Source organism: Limulus polyphemus, unplaced genomic scaffold (genome assembly GCF_000517525.1).
Source record: "Limulus polyphemus unplaced genomic scaffold, Limulus_polyphemus-2.1.2 Scaffold775, whole genome shotgun sequence".
Classification (NCBI taxonomy): domain Eukaryota; kingdom Metazoa; phylum Arthropoda; class Merostomata; order Xiphosura; family Limulidae; genus Limulus; species Limulus polyphemus.
This window is the reverse complement of record NW_013666385.1, coordinates 221265-238346: the sequence shown is the minus strand read 5'-3', so window position 1 is coordinate 238346 and position 17082 is coordinate 221265. Positions and strand designations below refer to the sequence as shown.

Here is a 17082-nt window from a genome sequence, read left to right as displayed (position 1 = left end):
AACCCATACAGAAATTTGTTACTGAAAGTAACAGATAAAATATATTTTTTTCTTAAGAAACATTTGATAACTATCTGGAGATTATAAAGATTTTGCCTGTGAAATTTCTAAATTTTCTGATAAATAAAAGTATTTTTAATCTTAAAACGAAAATTACTTTGCATGTTAGATAAGCAACATGCGAAAAGAAAAAACAGACATGAGAAAAACATTGCCTTACAAACCTTACGACTTAAAAAAATTGATATTTTGCTTATGAAAGCATTATAATGTTTACTGATAATCTGTCAAATTGTGTTAGCATATGCTTACTAATTTAAAAGTTATTGCATGAAAACTATAACAAGCACAAAATGGTTCCAGGTCAGTTCCAGGGACCAAACTCACGCTGAAAAGAGTTAAAATGAAACCACTTTGCAGTCAGAGCAGTCAATATTCTGAGTCCATATATTCACAAACAAATCTGTAGTAAAAATTACTCAGTTATAAAAACTGATTATTTGTATTAAAAAAAAAAATTGTAATGTTTACTGAAAGGTATAGTAAGGAAACTCTGATGGTTATTTTGTGGTCACAATTTCAATCACACCAATGGACATCATATGGAACAGTTAAAAACATAAAATTCAATCCAATGCAAGATTTATTTTGTAGAATTTCTTTAGATATTTAATACAAAATATGAGTTAATATTAACATTGTTCTACATCCCTCAATTTGTCAAATGTCAAGAACTATTTTCAAGAAAGGTGTGAAATAAAATTTATTCTAGCTTAAACAAGTATATGTATGTACACTATCTTTCATTACTACGATGAATTTGTTTGAAATAGTCACTGCAAGTAAAATGTTATATTTTACACATTTTCATACTATAACAGAAAAGCCTCTACATAAATAAGAAGAAAAATTAAATAAAATGAATTTTCACAGCAAATCAGCAACAACTGAAACAATTCAGGCTACTACACAAAAAAATCAACAATGCAGGAAAAAATTATAACTCACCATTTCAATTCCAGGATTATATTCACCATCTAATGATGAATCATCATCTGAAAAATCATCTTCTAGAAGTTTTTTGGACATTGAAGAGGTTTTTATTGGAGAGAAGGCCCAGGAAAGCTAAAACAAATTTGCAATATGGAAGAAAAATTTTCTTAATGTAAAAGTAAAAATTTGTGAAATATAATGCCCCACCTGAAGCCTCACAAGATCAAATGTTCAAATAATACCATCATGTATTTAAGTACCAACAATTTCTTAAAACAAAAGAAACTGACACACATGAACAGTAACAGCCATAAAGCTAGAGTTGATCAATTAACGTGATAAATAGATTCACTATAATCAATGATTATATCAATTTGCATCATGTAAAATAATCGATTAACTGAAATTACAATTAAATCAATTAAGGTCATGCAAACAATCAACTGGTATTTTTGTTCATTCTTGCTTTAGGTTATTCCTACTATTCAGTATTAGAAATTAGGATTAACTTGACATGAATTAGCTGCATTTAAGCATACAAATTAGCATGTGACAACCCTCCACCAATAGGAGTGGAACACACCCTCCTATTGCAGCTGACTCTCTCTCTGTGCAGTTTGAACCCAATCTTCACTTCAAGATCAGGCACAAAAAACAACACCAGAAGTGGGAAGGACGAGTGGGAAGAATGAGCGAAGGTAAGTGTCTGTCGGAAATATATCTTCAATTAAAGATAGAATCCCATATTAAGCAGGTGAAGAAGCCAGTTGAAAATTAACTAGATGAGCGCCCTTCAAAAGCATCTGAAGAATACCAATGGAGTGTGCCACCTCTATGTAGAGGAAACACACTCATGGGAGTCCATACCACATCTGTACCAGATATACTCTTTGTTCAAGTGGAGCCAACTGGCATTGTGTTACAAACAAAGGTCAGAAAAAGTTATCCATCTCAAATCCAAAAGTAAGAGAAATGAGCTTAGAATGGCTAGGGCATGTCTGACTGTAATTGGATGGTCAATGTTCCTTTGATTACCGGAATCAGGAACAGTCTGCTTTTCAAAATAGGGTTTTTGTGGCCACCCATTGCACTTTCTTCGGTGATTCCTTCCTCCGAACTCTTCAATGCATTTCCTCCAATCTTCTTCCAGTGGAGTATGGAAATCCTTACCACTTACCGGCTCCTAGCTGATGGGGTGATGGATCATGGAGGAATCTTCCCGAATGTGCACACTTCCTCTCAGTTGAGAATAGGGAATTGGTATTCTGCCTGTTTAGATGGCATGACTATCCTCCTGTGGATGGAAGGGAAATAGGAGTGAAGCTGAAATTACCTTCACAGGAAGCTGATGTTTTGGGGAAGAAACAGATGTCATGATACAAAAGAACATAGGTTTTGTGTAACAAAATGCAGTGGACACTGATGGCCAACTAGTTTGACCTGCAACATCCACAAGCCAACAAGAGAAGAAAATTCGTCCTTAAGGAAAGGTGGTATAAGGAATATGATGCAAACAATTCGAAGGAAGAAAGGGAAAGAACATAGAGAACTACATTTAGATTCTAATACAGCAAGTGAATGGTACGAGAAAGACGATGGAGACACATGGGCCAAAACTGTGAGTGAAGCCAGAGAGTGGGAACAGAGGGGTGAAACACCTTTGAGTGAGATTGTTGGAGGAGGGATCGGGAGAAAGGAAGAGGTAATGGAGGTTGTTCCTTGAGAAAGGACAGGAACCACAATTGTTCTGGCCAAAAAGGAGACACAAGGACTCAATATGGAGGCAATTGGATGAGAGAAATTACACAGAGCAGGAGACAGATGGGAGTATAAGCATATAGGAAAAGATCCTTCCACTCTTGCCTGAGCAGTGACAGCCAAAGGATGTGGAACTGAGGATTGAAAAGGAGGAAATTTGGTATTCAAAAGGGTTGCAAATGCATCCAGTTGTGGAGTATCCAGCTGAGAACATAGCCATTTGAATACCAGATGGTTGTGAGACCACTCCATAGTTAGAATCTTATTGGGATGTGACAAACAATCTGCAACAAGACTGAGGGCACCCTGTATGTAACAAGCCACTAAACAAATTTGATGACTGTAAGCCCAGAAAATAAGAGATCCAGAGTATGGGAACATAGGGACTGGGATTGAGTTCCCCCCTTGTCTGGTGATGTAAGAGACAACCGTCGAGTTGTCAGAATGAATCATCACTGCCATGCCTCGGAGGCATGAAAAAAAATTAACCATCACTTGATGAACAGCAAGGAGTTTTAAATGGTTGATGTGAAGACCTAACTCACCTTGAAACCAAAGGCCTGAGATCTCCTGGGTATTGCAGTAGCCACCCTACCCCCATCATGACAATGAGGTGGCTGTAAAAACATGGATATCTGGACGAGGAAGAGGAATAAGTACCCCCACTGTAGTGTTATCCCTGTCTAATCACCATAGGAAGTTGGACTGAAAGGAAACAGGAAGGAAAATCTGGAAATCCAGAGGGTTTCTGGCGAGGTTCCATTAATCTTGTAGTACCTACTGTAAAGCACACATGTGGGTATGGCCCAAAGGGATAACAGCCTCCAGCCATGCCCAAGTCCCCAAAAGAGAGACAGAACCTCTCGAGCAGGGAGAAGAGTTTTTGATCGTGCACTGAACTAAAATTCCACAGCTTGCAGAGTTCGAGAAGGTTGGGGTCTACTGAGGTGGGAGTTGAAAATCCTCTCCAGGTGAACAAGTTATTGAGTAGAGGTGACAATGGATTTCTCCACTTTGATAATCCAGCCCACTTAAGCAGCTTCCCTGAGAAGTTCGGTTAGTGGAGGCTCTGTGAAAGATGGAGCCAGATGAAGCCAGTTGTCCATATAATGATGAAAATTGAGCCAATGAGATGGTAAAAACCAGGCAAACAACCAGACCACCCAACAGAAAACGTAAGGTGCCGATGCCAGCCCAAAAGGAAGAGCTTAAAATCAATAAATGTGAACCTCATGAACAAACTGTAGATAACAATGTGAAGCCCGAGCAATAATGATGTGGAGATAAGCATCAGACATGTTGAATCTCACCATCCAAAGCTCTGGGAAAAAAAGCACATCTGTAAGCCAGGTAGGATTCCATGGTGAAACAAGGGATGTTGAGAAAGCAATTAAAACAAGAGAGATCAATGACAGAGTACCAATCCATAGCCTTCTTGAGGACGACAAAAAGTCAGGAATAAAATCCTGGAAGAACAGGAAAAACCTGTTTGATGGCACATTTGATGAGAATTTGCTGAACCACTGGCACAAGACAGTATCTTGAAGGAGGGGGCCAGTATAGGGAATAAGGGAGAAGGTGAGAGGAAAAGAAGGGAGGGTCCTTCTAACAAAACTTGAAGAACCCATGGATTGTTGGTAAGGTTCTACTACACCCCGGAGAAATGAACTAGTCTGGTACCCACTGGACCTGAAACCACAGGGTAGTCACCAGTATCACTGATGCCTAGCAAGACATTGATGAACAGTTGTACATTATATAGACATGGTTCAGGAATGAGGAACTAGTAAAAGAAAGGAAGGAGGAGGGTGGGACAACCAGAAAGTATGGGAAGACAGGAAAGTGTGTGATCTGGTGGATTCCACATGAGACTCCAAAGTGTCTGACAGCCCAACAAACACCATAGATTGAAGAAAAGAATCTACACAAAGATCCCTCAAAGAAGTGCAAATAATGCATCCTGATCCAAGAGATTTCAGCATCACAGGAACCAACTGTGAAGGGGCAGGGTAGACGAAGACAATCTGGACAACGTCGTGAGTAGGAGTGTGCAGAATACTGACAAAAAAACCCTTGTGAGAACAATGGAAAGCCTCATGAAACATGTGGATCAATGAAAAATGATGAAGGAGTGTTGTAAGGGACAAATTGTGCCTGAGAAAAAATCCAGCACTAGGTATTAACACAGTCACTACTGGTGGAGGTTTATCACATGCTAATTTGCACACTTAAATGTAGTTGAAACATGTGGAATTAGGTGGGAATTCAAGGCTAGTGGAAAGAGAAAATTTGAGCACTAGAGGACAGTCAAATCAAGAATAGCTGTAACTGTGAAAGGAGGTAAGTATCATATGGGAAGTAACCAACTAACTGAAATTACGGTTTCTGATTCTTCAAGCTACCCAAATAATCCAAATATTGTAATTATGCTTGTTTGTTGATAAACACAAAGCTACACAATAATTGCCTAGCTCTAGATTTAACACAGCCATAATACTTAACTTGATGAAGTAAAAATATGTTATTACTCACTTTTCATTTTTTCCAATTTTTAACTTTTTTTTCTTATTTCATAATAAAGCTAAACATTTCCTATAATGCGCAGAATCAGGAAAACTTAAGGTTCACAAAATAATACATAACCTAAAAATCATAAGAGGATGGTACACTACATTCCACAGATACATTTAGTTTTCCATTATGTTATAGTGATTTTGCATAAAATATACCTAACATTTATCTAGAATAATACTTAATTCAAAGTTTTTATGGCATTATTGTTTAGCATTTTAAAATAAATACACAATCAAGAATAAATATTCACATTTCCTTGCTTTTCTCTCAATTCCTTAACTTTTGAACGTGTCAACTTTGGTTCATACACAGCCTCTTCTATTTCACTGTCAACTCCTTCTTCAGATCGCATGGTATTCCTAACCATACTCAAAACATGTTCATTTGTAATCACATGCTGCAAGTGAAATGAAAATGCAATATTGTTTAAAACTACTAAGTATTTAATACAAAGAAACATAAATGTTTAAGCTTTTAATGTAATAATTACTAAGAAAAGCTTAAGCAGACAAAAGCACCTTATTTTCATAACATGTTAAAAAGTTCTAAAATATAAACAGAAAAATGTTTATAACAGCACTATCTTTTTCAATAATATGTAAACCTGTTATTACCAGTGTCATTATACAAGTTTAATACAAATCCATTTCATATTAAATGCTCATTTCTATACATACTTCCAAAAACTGATATATATGTATGTATGCATTGAAGAATACAACATTTTTACACATATATCAAGCAAACAACAAATATTAAAACAACATATTTTTAATCCTAAGCTTTTACCTAGTCTATGCTATGATATATAGTTACTTACTTCAAAGTATTTCAAATAATGTTTTATGCAGCTTTCTCCACAGCAGTCAAAATTTTATCCATGAATGCTTCTTCAAAACATCTTAACTTAAATGTTCAAATATACTGACAAATAACTTTAAGCAATGTGTATGGTCCTGAAATCCTTTCTTAAGGTTTGGATCTGGATTCATACTTTTGCCAAAATAAAACATCTTAAGTATGGTCAAACTACAGAATTAGACTTTCAAACCTTTATTGTATCCTAATACTTGAATATAAGGTAAGTGTACATTTAGTTTCTTTCTTTTGTTAATAATGGCTGTAAAAAAATATTGAAAGTATATGTGACAATTATTCTTATGGAAAATTTCTCTAAATATTAAGCCATAGGTATTATGAGTATCTAATGTAAGTTTAAAATTTGTTTTGTTCTTTAGGTATTTAAAAATGGCTCTACTTCACTACTGAAGTAACATTTGAAATCTAAATATTCTTGAAAATGGATGTGACTTGAATAATAATTATGTTCATAAAAATGTTTCTCTTCTATTGCTTAATTTTAGATTTGGAAACGTGTGTAAAATGAAATAGCTTGTATTTGTAGCACTGCTTTTCAGTGAATTCTGGAAAACAAAACTTTATTTTAAACCAAAAGGTTATGATTGTGTGTGTTTATTAAGATTAAACATCTTAACTTTAGTTCAATCTCATTTAAAAGTTAGGTATACACATGTTTAACATAAATTAACACATTATCCTATATAGTTGCTCTATTTTTCAATTAAATATATGATCAACAATTACTTCTTTTAAATAACACTTTTCAATTTCAGGCTTGAGTTTCCACATGTATTTGTTACATTACATGTTTTGCAGAGAAACACACTTCTTTTTATTTTATATATTACATTAACGTTATCGGTCCAGGTTGTCAACTTATTGTCATAACAGATGTCTGTGGTAATAGGACCCAAATGCATTGAGGATATCCCGTCTATCAGAAAAATCCAAACACCAATGTCAATATGGTCAGCCATCATGGAAAATCATAAAAAATCAATCAAATAATGGTACGAAGCCGAGTGCTTACACCCACAATGTCTCGGCTTCCACTGCCTTTTACAATCTATAGCCAGTTATGGGAAGGCAGTTACCCTTAAATTTTTTAAAGTAGAAATGAACTGAAATGACGCCACCCTAATATTTCTATTAATTAAACTCCCAACCTGAAGACAAAGGCAGAAGACTTTTGAAACATCGTCCTGTACCATAGGAAGTTGCCATCCATTCTACAAAGTTTCATCATAGAATATTGTTGTTTTCCATAGACGTTATACCTAATAATTCCATATTACAAAATAATAATAATTTTGAGTTGTTCTCACATGGTATTGAAAAGCTACCAATAATACTAATATGGCTGATAGATAAGTACACCATCTGTGAACTGGGAGCTAAATAACAACATAATATGATTAATGTATGGTGTTGTCTTCTTTAAAAATTTCAACAATCTAAATATAAATAACTTACAGTGTTTGTATTGTAGCAATGTTCTCACTAGGTTCACACAGCAAAGGGTGCTGGACTCTCAACTTCTTTTTTCAAGAGTCTCAGTAAGATTCTTAAGGGTCCCACAGATAAAATTTAATAACCTCAAAAGGGGGGGGGGAGCACTTCCGTATCAATGAAAAACTTTATTTACAATGTACACTACATTTTTACCTTATGCAAATGGAAAAAGAGTATGTTAATGTTCAGTAAAAAAACTTTATTTACAATTTACACTGCATGTTGTTTCCCTTTATGAGTGAAAAATAATTTTCATGATAACATCAAAAATACTTTTCTTCATCTGAAAATTTTCAAATATTATTTGTATAACACCTAAAACCTCCTAAATAAATGGCAAATGTTATTTTCTGAAAACCTTTGTATTTTATCTGTTATTTTTTTTACCCTAACTCTATATGAGGTCGGTTGATTTGACATACCTCATAACCACCATAAAAAATTAGGAAATAATTATAAATTTTCCCTATTTTCTTTCTGGAATGACTGCAGGTTGTAGCCGAAAACCAAAATTGTTTATACTAAGTAGCTTAAAGCTTGTGACAGTATACATCTCCTTATACTTAATTTTTATTGTATATTTGTCCTTTGAACCATGTCTAACTACTACTCGCACCACATAAATTGCAAATCACATGGTGAACTTGCAGCTCACATTACGGTATTGAATTACATAATGTACGAAATGAGTGTACCTCATAAAAATTATTATTTTATTTTATCTAACCTAAAAAGTTTTCAATTTTTACATTTTAATTACTTTCTTAATAATGAATAGAGAATACACATTAAAAACAAGAAATAACATACTTACCTGAGTCTTTTTTTTTTTTTTTTGCTCTTGACTGTCAATGAAACTTAGCCCTACTTTTTTAAACTAATCGTACTACTGCATTAAATTAATTTCTATTAAATTACATAATGCACCAAAGAAGACAGAATAATAACATATAAAAAAAAAGATCTAGGGCATGGAGCCACAGAACTGAATTTTTGGAAATCTATTCTGTAGATGGCACTGTATAATCCTTTCCAGATGGGTCACGGGTGAAAGGCCATGTCATCTCGTTTGTTGACTCACATTCAAAATTTTATAGAAGTACTATTCCATGAATTTATGTCAATAAGTTTGGTTTCAAACTGTAGATTATAATTCACATTTTATTATTATACATTACTCAGTTTCTTAATTTAAAAGTAAATATTAAAAAAACACAGTTAAACATCGATTTTTGTGTCTCATGGTATGTTGAATCTTGAAATTTCATATTTTTTTAGACTGAAATACAGATTAGTTACTAAGCTTGATAAATTATAGTGGAATCCTATGGTATCAATAACACAACTTATGATTTTTTGGTTATTCAACTGTATGTATAAAACCTAAAAAAATTATTTCATTTAATATCCTCAACGTGCAAAATTTTAAAAGGCTTAGCAACCTACGTCAAGCAGCAACTGAGTATAAAGAACATAACTAGAAGAGACAATTTTGTTTTACTTCTTTATTTACTGTTCCATGTTTTAAGAAAAATAATTTTAAGAACTTATTTCTAAATAGCAATAATGTATATACATATATAACTTATAATAATTGAATAGTGACTGTGTTTTACAAAATAATAGTCTACTAACACACAGCCAAGAGAGGTCACTTTGTAAAGACTAAAGGTCAGTTTTACATTATTGGATACAATAACATGAGTGCACATGTGCCATGTCATTGTAATTTCTGTGTTGTTAGCCAGGAACAGCTGAAAGGTCAATATAATAAAAATAATAAATATATATAAATGTATAATGTTATGAGATTTAAGCTATTTAGTCTAAACATTCATGTTTTCGTGTTATAATTTGTCTTCATTCTTGAATGAAAGAGACATATTTTATATTTATTTCCAAATTTTTTATGGTGGTTACAAGATCAGCCAAATATATCAAACCTGTAAAGAGACTCGTTACTGAAAATAACAGATAAAATATAAAGTTTTTTCTTAAGAAACATTTAATAACTATCTGGACATTATAAAGATTTTGCATGTGAAATTTGGAAAATGTCTGATGTATAAAATTATTTTTAATCTTAAAATAAAAATTATTTTGCACGTTGGATAGGCAACATGTAAAAAGAAAAAAAAAGGCATGAGAAAAACATTGCTTTCCAAACCTGAAGACTTAATAAAAAAAATTTTGTTAATATACGCTTACTAATTAAAAAGTTTTAACATGAAAACTATAACAACCATAAATGATTACAAGGTCAGTCTCAGGGATCGAGCTGGTGCAAAAAGATATAAAATGCAAATTCTACTTATGCACTTGCTGGTATAAAAATACAAAATGAAATTCCCTGTGTCTCTCCTGTTCTCCTGAAGGTGGTGGAATTTTTTCCACCTACACATGTAGAGTTTTTAATAGTATATTTTACTTTTAACTTATACAATAAATTATTGTGCATTTTTCAAATGTTGAATGTTCTTACTTATTTTATAAAAGAGCTATTATCTTATGTGCACTGCTGTGTAAATTCCAGTGTACACCACAAGTATTGAAAAAGCTCCAGTCTATGATATAATCATCATTAGACTGTAGCCCTCCATCATTAACAGGGTGACACATCCTCCATGTGCAGTAATCCCCATGAGCACTAGCTCTTGAACAGAGGATTATTCTTGATCAGTAGAGGAAATGCACTGGAAGTGGGAAGGAAGGATGGGAGGTTGTGCAGAGAGATGAGCATCTATCTGTAAATACATTTTCAGATAAGGAAATTTTAACTTTAGAAATGCTGGTCACTTCTCTGCACAACAAAGTGCAAGAATACCATACTGAAGATGGAGAAGGGGCCAGTGCAGAGAAAGAAATTAAAGAGATGAATTCATTTCTGAAAACAGCATCATAAAAGGAAAGCCTATTGAGAGAGACACCTATGAAACAGGGGTAGCACAACAGGGCAGCACTCAGTGGGAGACCATATTCATCTCAAGCAGGGAATACTCTTCACTTAATGTTATTGTGACATTCATTGTTAGGAAAGCAGGTAGAGCAAAATGAAGTGTCATAACGGTCTTTGGTATGGTACTAAAGTGTAACTAAGGTAGGAAGAGTGTAAGATTGCTCAACTGACCATTGTTTCACAGATGGACAGCTGAGCTTGAATGTGTAGGGCCCTAAGACAATCCATTCCAAACAGGACAAATACTTATGTGAAATACCACAATAACCAGGTGCAGGAAGAAGCAATCCAGATCCATCTCCCGAGGCAAACCCAAGACACATCCAGCTGGACTGAACCACTTGGAATGGCTTGTTTCAGTCTCATTTCATTAGGATTGCACTGCCCAATGGAAACTCTTGATGTCAACTTCCCCTTTGGTTTGGAACTGGGGAAGCAAGGGTTCTTCCATACTCTACTAGAAGAACTGTAAAAGAAGAGACTCACATATGGGAGATCACCAGAAAAATACTTGGACTGTATCAGGAACAATCATCTGGAATCATGTCCCATACTGAGAGAATAAAGACAACATGCATGAACCAGTCATGAGAGCAGGCACACACCTGGTGCTGTTAATGCAGGATAGCATAGAAAAAAATATATACTTAAACAATGCCAATGCAGTCTTAAAGAAAACTTCATTTTAATAGCATACACTGAGCAGAGGGGGGTGGGGGGGGGCAAAATATTCACATGATCTATTCCAACCTTAAAACTCTCACACATAACTCTACTATGCCTCACTAATTTGTCTAATTTTGTTGTCCAAAAAAAATATTAAGTGAATGTGCACAGACTGAAGAAGAATTGGTGACTATAATTTCAAATTTACTATGTGTATGAAACAAGGCAAGCTTTTTGCAAATGTACAAGTCTGTTGTACACAAAACAAAACTGGATGGTTTAAAAAAAGTAAACATTTTCCTTACCTGAAAAAATATTTTCGATATATACTTGCCTCTCTTCACACAATAGTTATTCCTCACATGTCTGCCTTTGGGATTTTGTACATTTCATTAGCCTAGAGATATCTCCCACCTAAGAGAAGGGTTATAATGTGAGCTGCACTAGTGCATGGGGTAATCATCATGCAACAATAGCCCTCCACCAACAGTAGGGCAACACATCCTCTAGGTGTAATAGATTCCCATAAGCACTTGCACTTGAAATTAACTTCATTTTTAGATGAGGCAAAAATAATGTTCACCAGAAGTGGGGATGAAGGGTAGAAAAGTGGGAAGAGAGGTATCTATTGGAAATATATTTTCAGGAAAAGAAAATGTTCACTTCTGAAATGAAATACTTACCTCTCTGCAGAGAGTAGCCAGAATTCCACATTTATGTGGTGAAGGGGCCAGTGCAATTGTGAAAATCTAGATGATCGCCCTTTGGACAAGGCAAAAAAAAGAAGGAAAGACCATGGAGTATGACATCTTACAGTTGGTGCTTAGTATACTCTTTACCTGGATGGAAATATGAGAGGAGGAAGGCAAAATAAGCCAATGTGTCATAGAGATGGGCAGACAAAAACATGAATAACTGAGCATTTGCACACAACAGGTCAATTGAACATGAGATGTAGTGTGGCTAAGGCAATGATCAGACTGTACAGCTTGGTATTTGTTTTGTTGTACAATTTACTCATCTTTCACACAGGAATGATGATAAAGTCCATTCCAGTTATGTGAGAAGAACACTTTGCCCAATCCAGCTGGCCAAACCACAAGGTAATTATCATACTTTGTAGCATGGGTGACCTGCACTACACTAACCTGGACACCCTGCCCTACTTCTCATTACATTGTGCTGCCCACTCGGACTTTTTCAGGAGGAATCAAACAACTGGTGAGGAAAGCTGACCATCCCAGTAACTAGGAACTTGGAGTGGCAAGGATCTCCTATGCTTCATTGGAAGACTGGAGTGGGAGAATTTGTGTTAGGGAAACACCAGACCTGAAGGGACTTAACCACCGCAAAGTTCTTTTACTGGAGAAAATACAATAGATAACTGTGAAACCTAATTTGAAAAATCAGCATGTGCAAGTAAGAGAAGTGGTCAGACACTTCCCCAGTGGTGGCTTTTCCATGATAGAACACAGAAAGTGTGGTCTGGAATGCAGAATGAAAAAAAATTAATATATATATATATACACCACTGTAGTGGTCTAGCAGAAAAATGCTTTCTGTTACTCGACTCGATGTGGGTTTAGGGACGTAAGTATACCCTGTGAGGCAACATCAGCCACCAGGTGGATTCTGAGAAATTAATGGGAGAACAGTATAAAAAGGTAAAGAAATAAAAGAATTACTTACCTGTTAAAACTGCCAGAGGGTGAAGATAATGGGAAATGAAGGTGTTGGGTGCAGTTTACATTCCAGTCTCGAAGAACTTGTCCAAGTGATGTCAGAAGTGGGATGTCCAGGGAATGAGTAAAGTGGTGCATTTGATGGGATAACATGTGATACAGACTGTGAGCATCTCCATCCCAGGAGGAATATTTAATCTGAATGAGCTCATAATTCCATCTGGTAGGCACAGAGAACAAGAGATCAGTGAATAAAAAATGGTCTCATGGCAAGGATAAACACTGCAGGAACTCCAAAATGAAGCCATGCATGCCAGATAATACCTGACCATCAAACTGCACTCAGAAGGTGATCAGGGTCGTTGTGATTAAAGAGGACCATGATCAATGGAAGAAATACAGAAGGAAAGGTACAATCTCCCTCTTGGGCCCCCAAGTCCTAGGAAAAAATAAGCAGTTAGGGAATAAAATTGAAGAAGATCTGTGAAATAAAGTACAGGAGCTAATGGTATAAGGATCAAGAGGCCAAGGGTTTAAATGGGGCCTGAGTAAGAGTATGTAGAACCACATTAAAGTTCTAGTGGAGCAAAAGAATCAGACTAGACAGATGAAGTAGGGAGGACCTAAACAAAGTGGGAAAAAACAGTGAAGGAAAAGTCAAAACCATAGCAAAAAAGGCAAAAGGTAGTCAAAGCTGCCCAATAGCCTACAACTGTACAGACTGATAATCTTCGATTGAATAACCAGGTAAAAATAGGAAGAGTCTGGTAGTAGAGCAGCAGCAGATGGACCAGCAGGGAAAAAAACACTTTCACTGATGGACAAAGTGAGAGAGAGAGAGAATGGAAGAGTGACATGAATGAGATAAAAGAAGAGAAATCTGACCAGCATGAAAAGGACTGAATATATCCCATGTGTGAAGACGAAGAGATGACACTCCTGAGTGAGAGAGACATTGTAGCAAGAGTGACTGATATGGAGGTAGGGGAAAAGGTGCCATGGATGCCAGTCAGTAAAAAAAGAGGAAACCAAAACTGAGCCAGCCAAATAGGTGCTACCAGTAGGACCTTACAAAGAATTATTGACCATTCTAGTGGAAGAAGGCAAATAAGAGGATACATATGCAGAAAGATATGAGACCTGTCCTGGATGAGAACATCCATAGTCAGAACTGTTTGGTGAAGTACCAATGATCAGAAGAAGGAAAATTTGGTATTGGGAGAATTGGTGAAGTCATCAATCATTACTTGTGTCCAACTGGGAACACATCCAATAAAAAGACTTGATAATGGAATGACCACTCCATTGGAAGAATCCTGTCTAGTTGAAATAGTCAATCCACCATAAAGTTTAAAGCCTCTGGTGTATGACAGGCTGTTGGATGAACCCAATGTGAGTGGGCCCAAAACAGAAAGCTCAACATGTGAAAGCAAAGATCCCTGAAGTGAGTCCCATCCAAATGACTGATATGGGAAATGACAGTAGAATAGTCAGAGTAGACTGTAACCAAGCAGTCCACAAGACAAGACAGGATATAGTAACATGTTTGATAGGAAACCAAGAGTTGCAGAATACTGATGTGGAAGGTACGCTCCACAGGAGACCAAATCCTCAAGACTGGGGAGTCATCCAGAGACACACCCTAACTCTAAGAGATGCTTTAGTGAAGAGATGGAAATCTTGACGAAGTGGCAGTGGGATGCTGACCATAGTGTTGACAAAATCCAGCCACCAAACAGATCTTTGAGAAAGTGGCAGCATCACAAGAGAGAACAGAGGATTATGAGATTTTCCACTAGTCACTGAATAAGCATCGTGTGAGTGCAGCCTAGAGGGACAGGATGTTCTAGACATGCAAGAGTCCCCAAAAAAGACAGATCCTCTCACACAGTAAGTATAAGAGAGGAAAAGTCAATTATATATTTTATACATTTTATCTCCTTGTTGTTACATTTACAAGTTTTTCTCAATAACAATTTAACATTACGCCCAAGAAGTAAAATAAATTTGCAGATGAAACTAAGTTATTGTGATTTTTGTGCCATTAAACACAATTTTTTTAAGAAACATTCACACTTTTCTTGTTTATTTAAGATTGTAAAGTTTGACTAATATTTTAGAAGACAAATGGTGGATGGTTGATCCTCACTAAGTCAAGAATTGAAAAAGATTCCAAAGTGACCAAATATTAACCCGGAGTCAGGAATGACTTGAGAAACTTGACCAGCCAATCCAGATGAGCCACCTCTTGTAGAAGTGACATAGCTATATAATGGAAAAGAAGTCCAAAAATTGTGTATGAGGCAAGCAAATGCTCCCATGACTTGGTTGAAAACGTAAGAAACCAAAGCAATACTGAAGGGATGAGCTTAAACCTGGCACACTTGATACTGGCGAACAAAATGAAAGAAACAACAGGAGGACTGGACAATTTAACTATGTGGAAAGGTGTCCAAGACACTGGCTTTGGTCATCCATAATCCAGGGGAAAGGGCCAGTGAAGAGGAAGAAACCCCTCCATTTTGAACTGAGGAACAACCAGAGAGGAAATGTTGATGAGAGGATGCTAGTCCTCAGACAAGAATAAATCCCTGGAGAGGCTCAAAAGGTCCTCTCAATAGCTCTCATGCCCAAAATATCCAATACTATGGCCTTCGGGTACAGTAAATGCTACAGGTCAAAAGGAAGAAAAAGGAACAGGAAAGAGGAAAAAGAAGCAAGAACTGGAAAGAACAGCTATACGTAATAACCTGAATGATCCACTGGTCAGCTGCAAAAGGGGTACAATGGTCTTAAACCAGAAACAGATGTGACCCTATGGAGCCTAAGCCAACAGGACAAGAGGGAGATGACAAGAAGCAACAGAGAGATGAAAAATGGGAAAGAGAGACATGAAGTGTTCATGAGACCAAGGAAAAGGAGTGAACTCACAAGATTGTGGGAAACAAGAAATCAAGAAGGAAGTTATCATTTTCCTGAACTGAAAATGTATTTTTAAACAAACTTACCTCCACTGACTCTAATAGCTATTTTTCAGTCTTCATCTTTTCCATCTAACATTGTGTTTGCTTGCTCCAGTTTTTATATACCCCACTCGACTGTCCTTGGCAATATTTAATTTTCAAAACTTTATACCGTCCCTCACACGGCCTCTATGCAGGTGCTGTATATAAGCACTGTATGCAGACAATAAAATCACTTTTTTTAGACTTATCTCCTTCCAGTCACTAACACTGGCTCTTAGTGGGGAGGAAGGGAGGGAGAGTGTCAGCAGAGGCAAGTATATTTGGAAATACATTTTCAGTTTAGGAAGATGATAACTTCCAAAACATACATACCTCTGCTGACACTAACAGCTAGAATCCCACACTGAGAAGGCAGAGGGGCCAGTGAAGACAGAGATCATACAGAAAGCATCTGCAGAGAACAAATATGTACCAGTAGAAGTGGTATCAAAGTGGGGAACACCACACTACATCCAAAACAGATATCCTCTTAACTCGAACTACAGAAAACTGAAAAGGATGGAATATAATACAAGTATGATGGTCCAGCCCCAACCAAACAGTCAAGGTTCCACAACTCGGGTTGGATTTAAGGAGTCATGGTACCCATATCCCACGTTGGTGAGCAGGGAAGTTGGACCACAGATATATATATCTTTGTGATAGGATCCCTACCAGTAACCACAGAATGATGCATTTCAAACCACTGGATTTACGAATGAAAGCAGCACCAAAGTGGACAGTCCTTCTGATCAACCTGAAGAGTCCAAAAGGCAATATCTCAGGTCTGGATTGACAGGATCATATGCCATACTCCACCAAAGCCCAGAACTCATCGAGTCTGGATTTACAAACAGTTGACTTTATTCCCCCACCAAGTGGGCAAGGAGAATTCTGCTTACCCATGGAATTATGGAGAGGATGTGGAACACTGTCACTTCAAGAACCAAAGATGGGACCGCATCACGTTCAGATTTATGAGATAGTGGACACCCTGCATGAACAACATAAGACCTGACAGTGTTCATAAGAGGGTCCATGCCACCCCCCCAGTCATTGGATAACTAAGCATCAA

At 36.3% G+C, this 17082-nt stretch overlaps 1 protein-coding gene across 1 annotated transcript in view; it reads right to left on the bottom strand.

The window, feature by feature from the left end:
* Positions 1-17082, bottom strand: part of LOC106460462 (GON-4-like protein) — a 211856-nt gene that overhangs the window by 171810 nt on the left and 22964 nt on the right. Inside the window, exons 3-4 of the mRNA XM_013920158.2 lie at positions 5576-5722; positions 1009-1125 (exon numbers count right to left, since the gene is read on the bottom strand). Coding sequence (XP_013775612.2) covers positions 1009-1125; positions 5576-5722 — 264 coding nt within the window. The remainder of the gene's footprint in view (positions 1-1008; positions 1126-5575; positions 5723-17082) is intronic.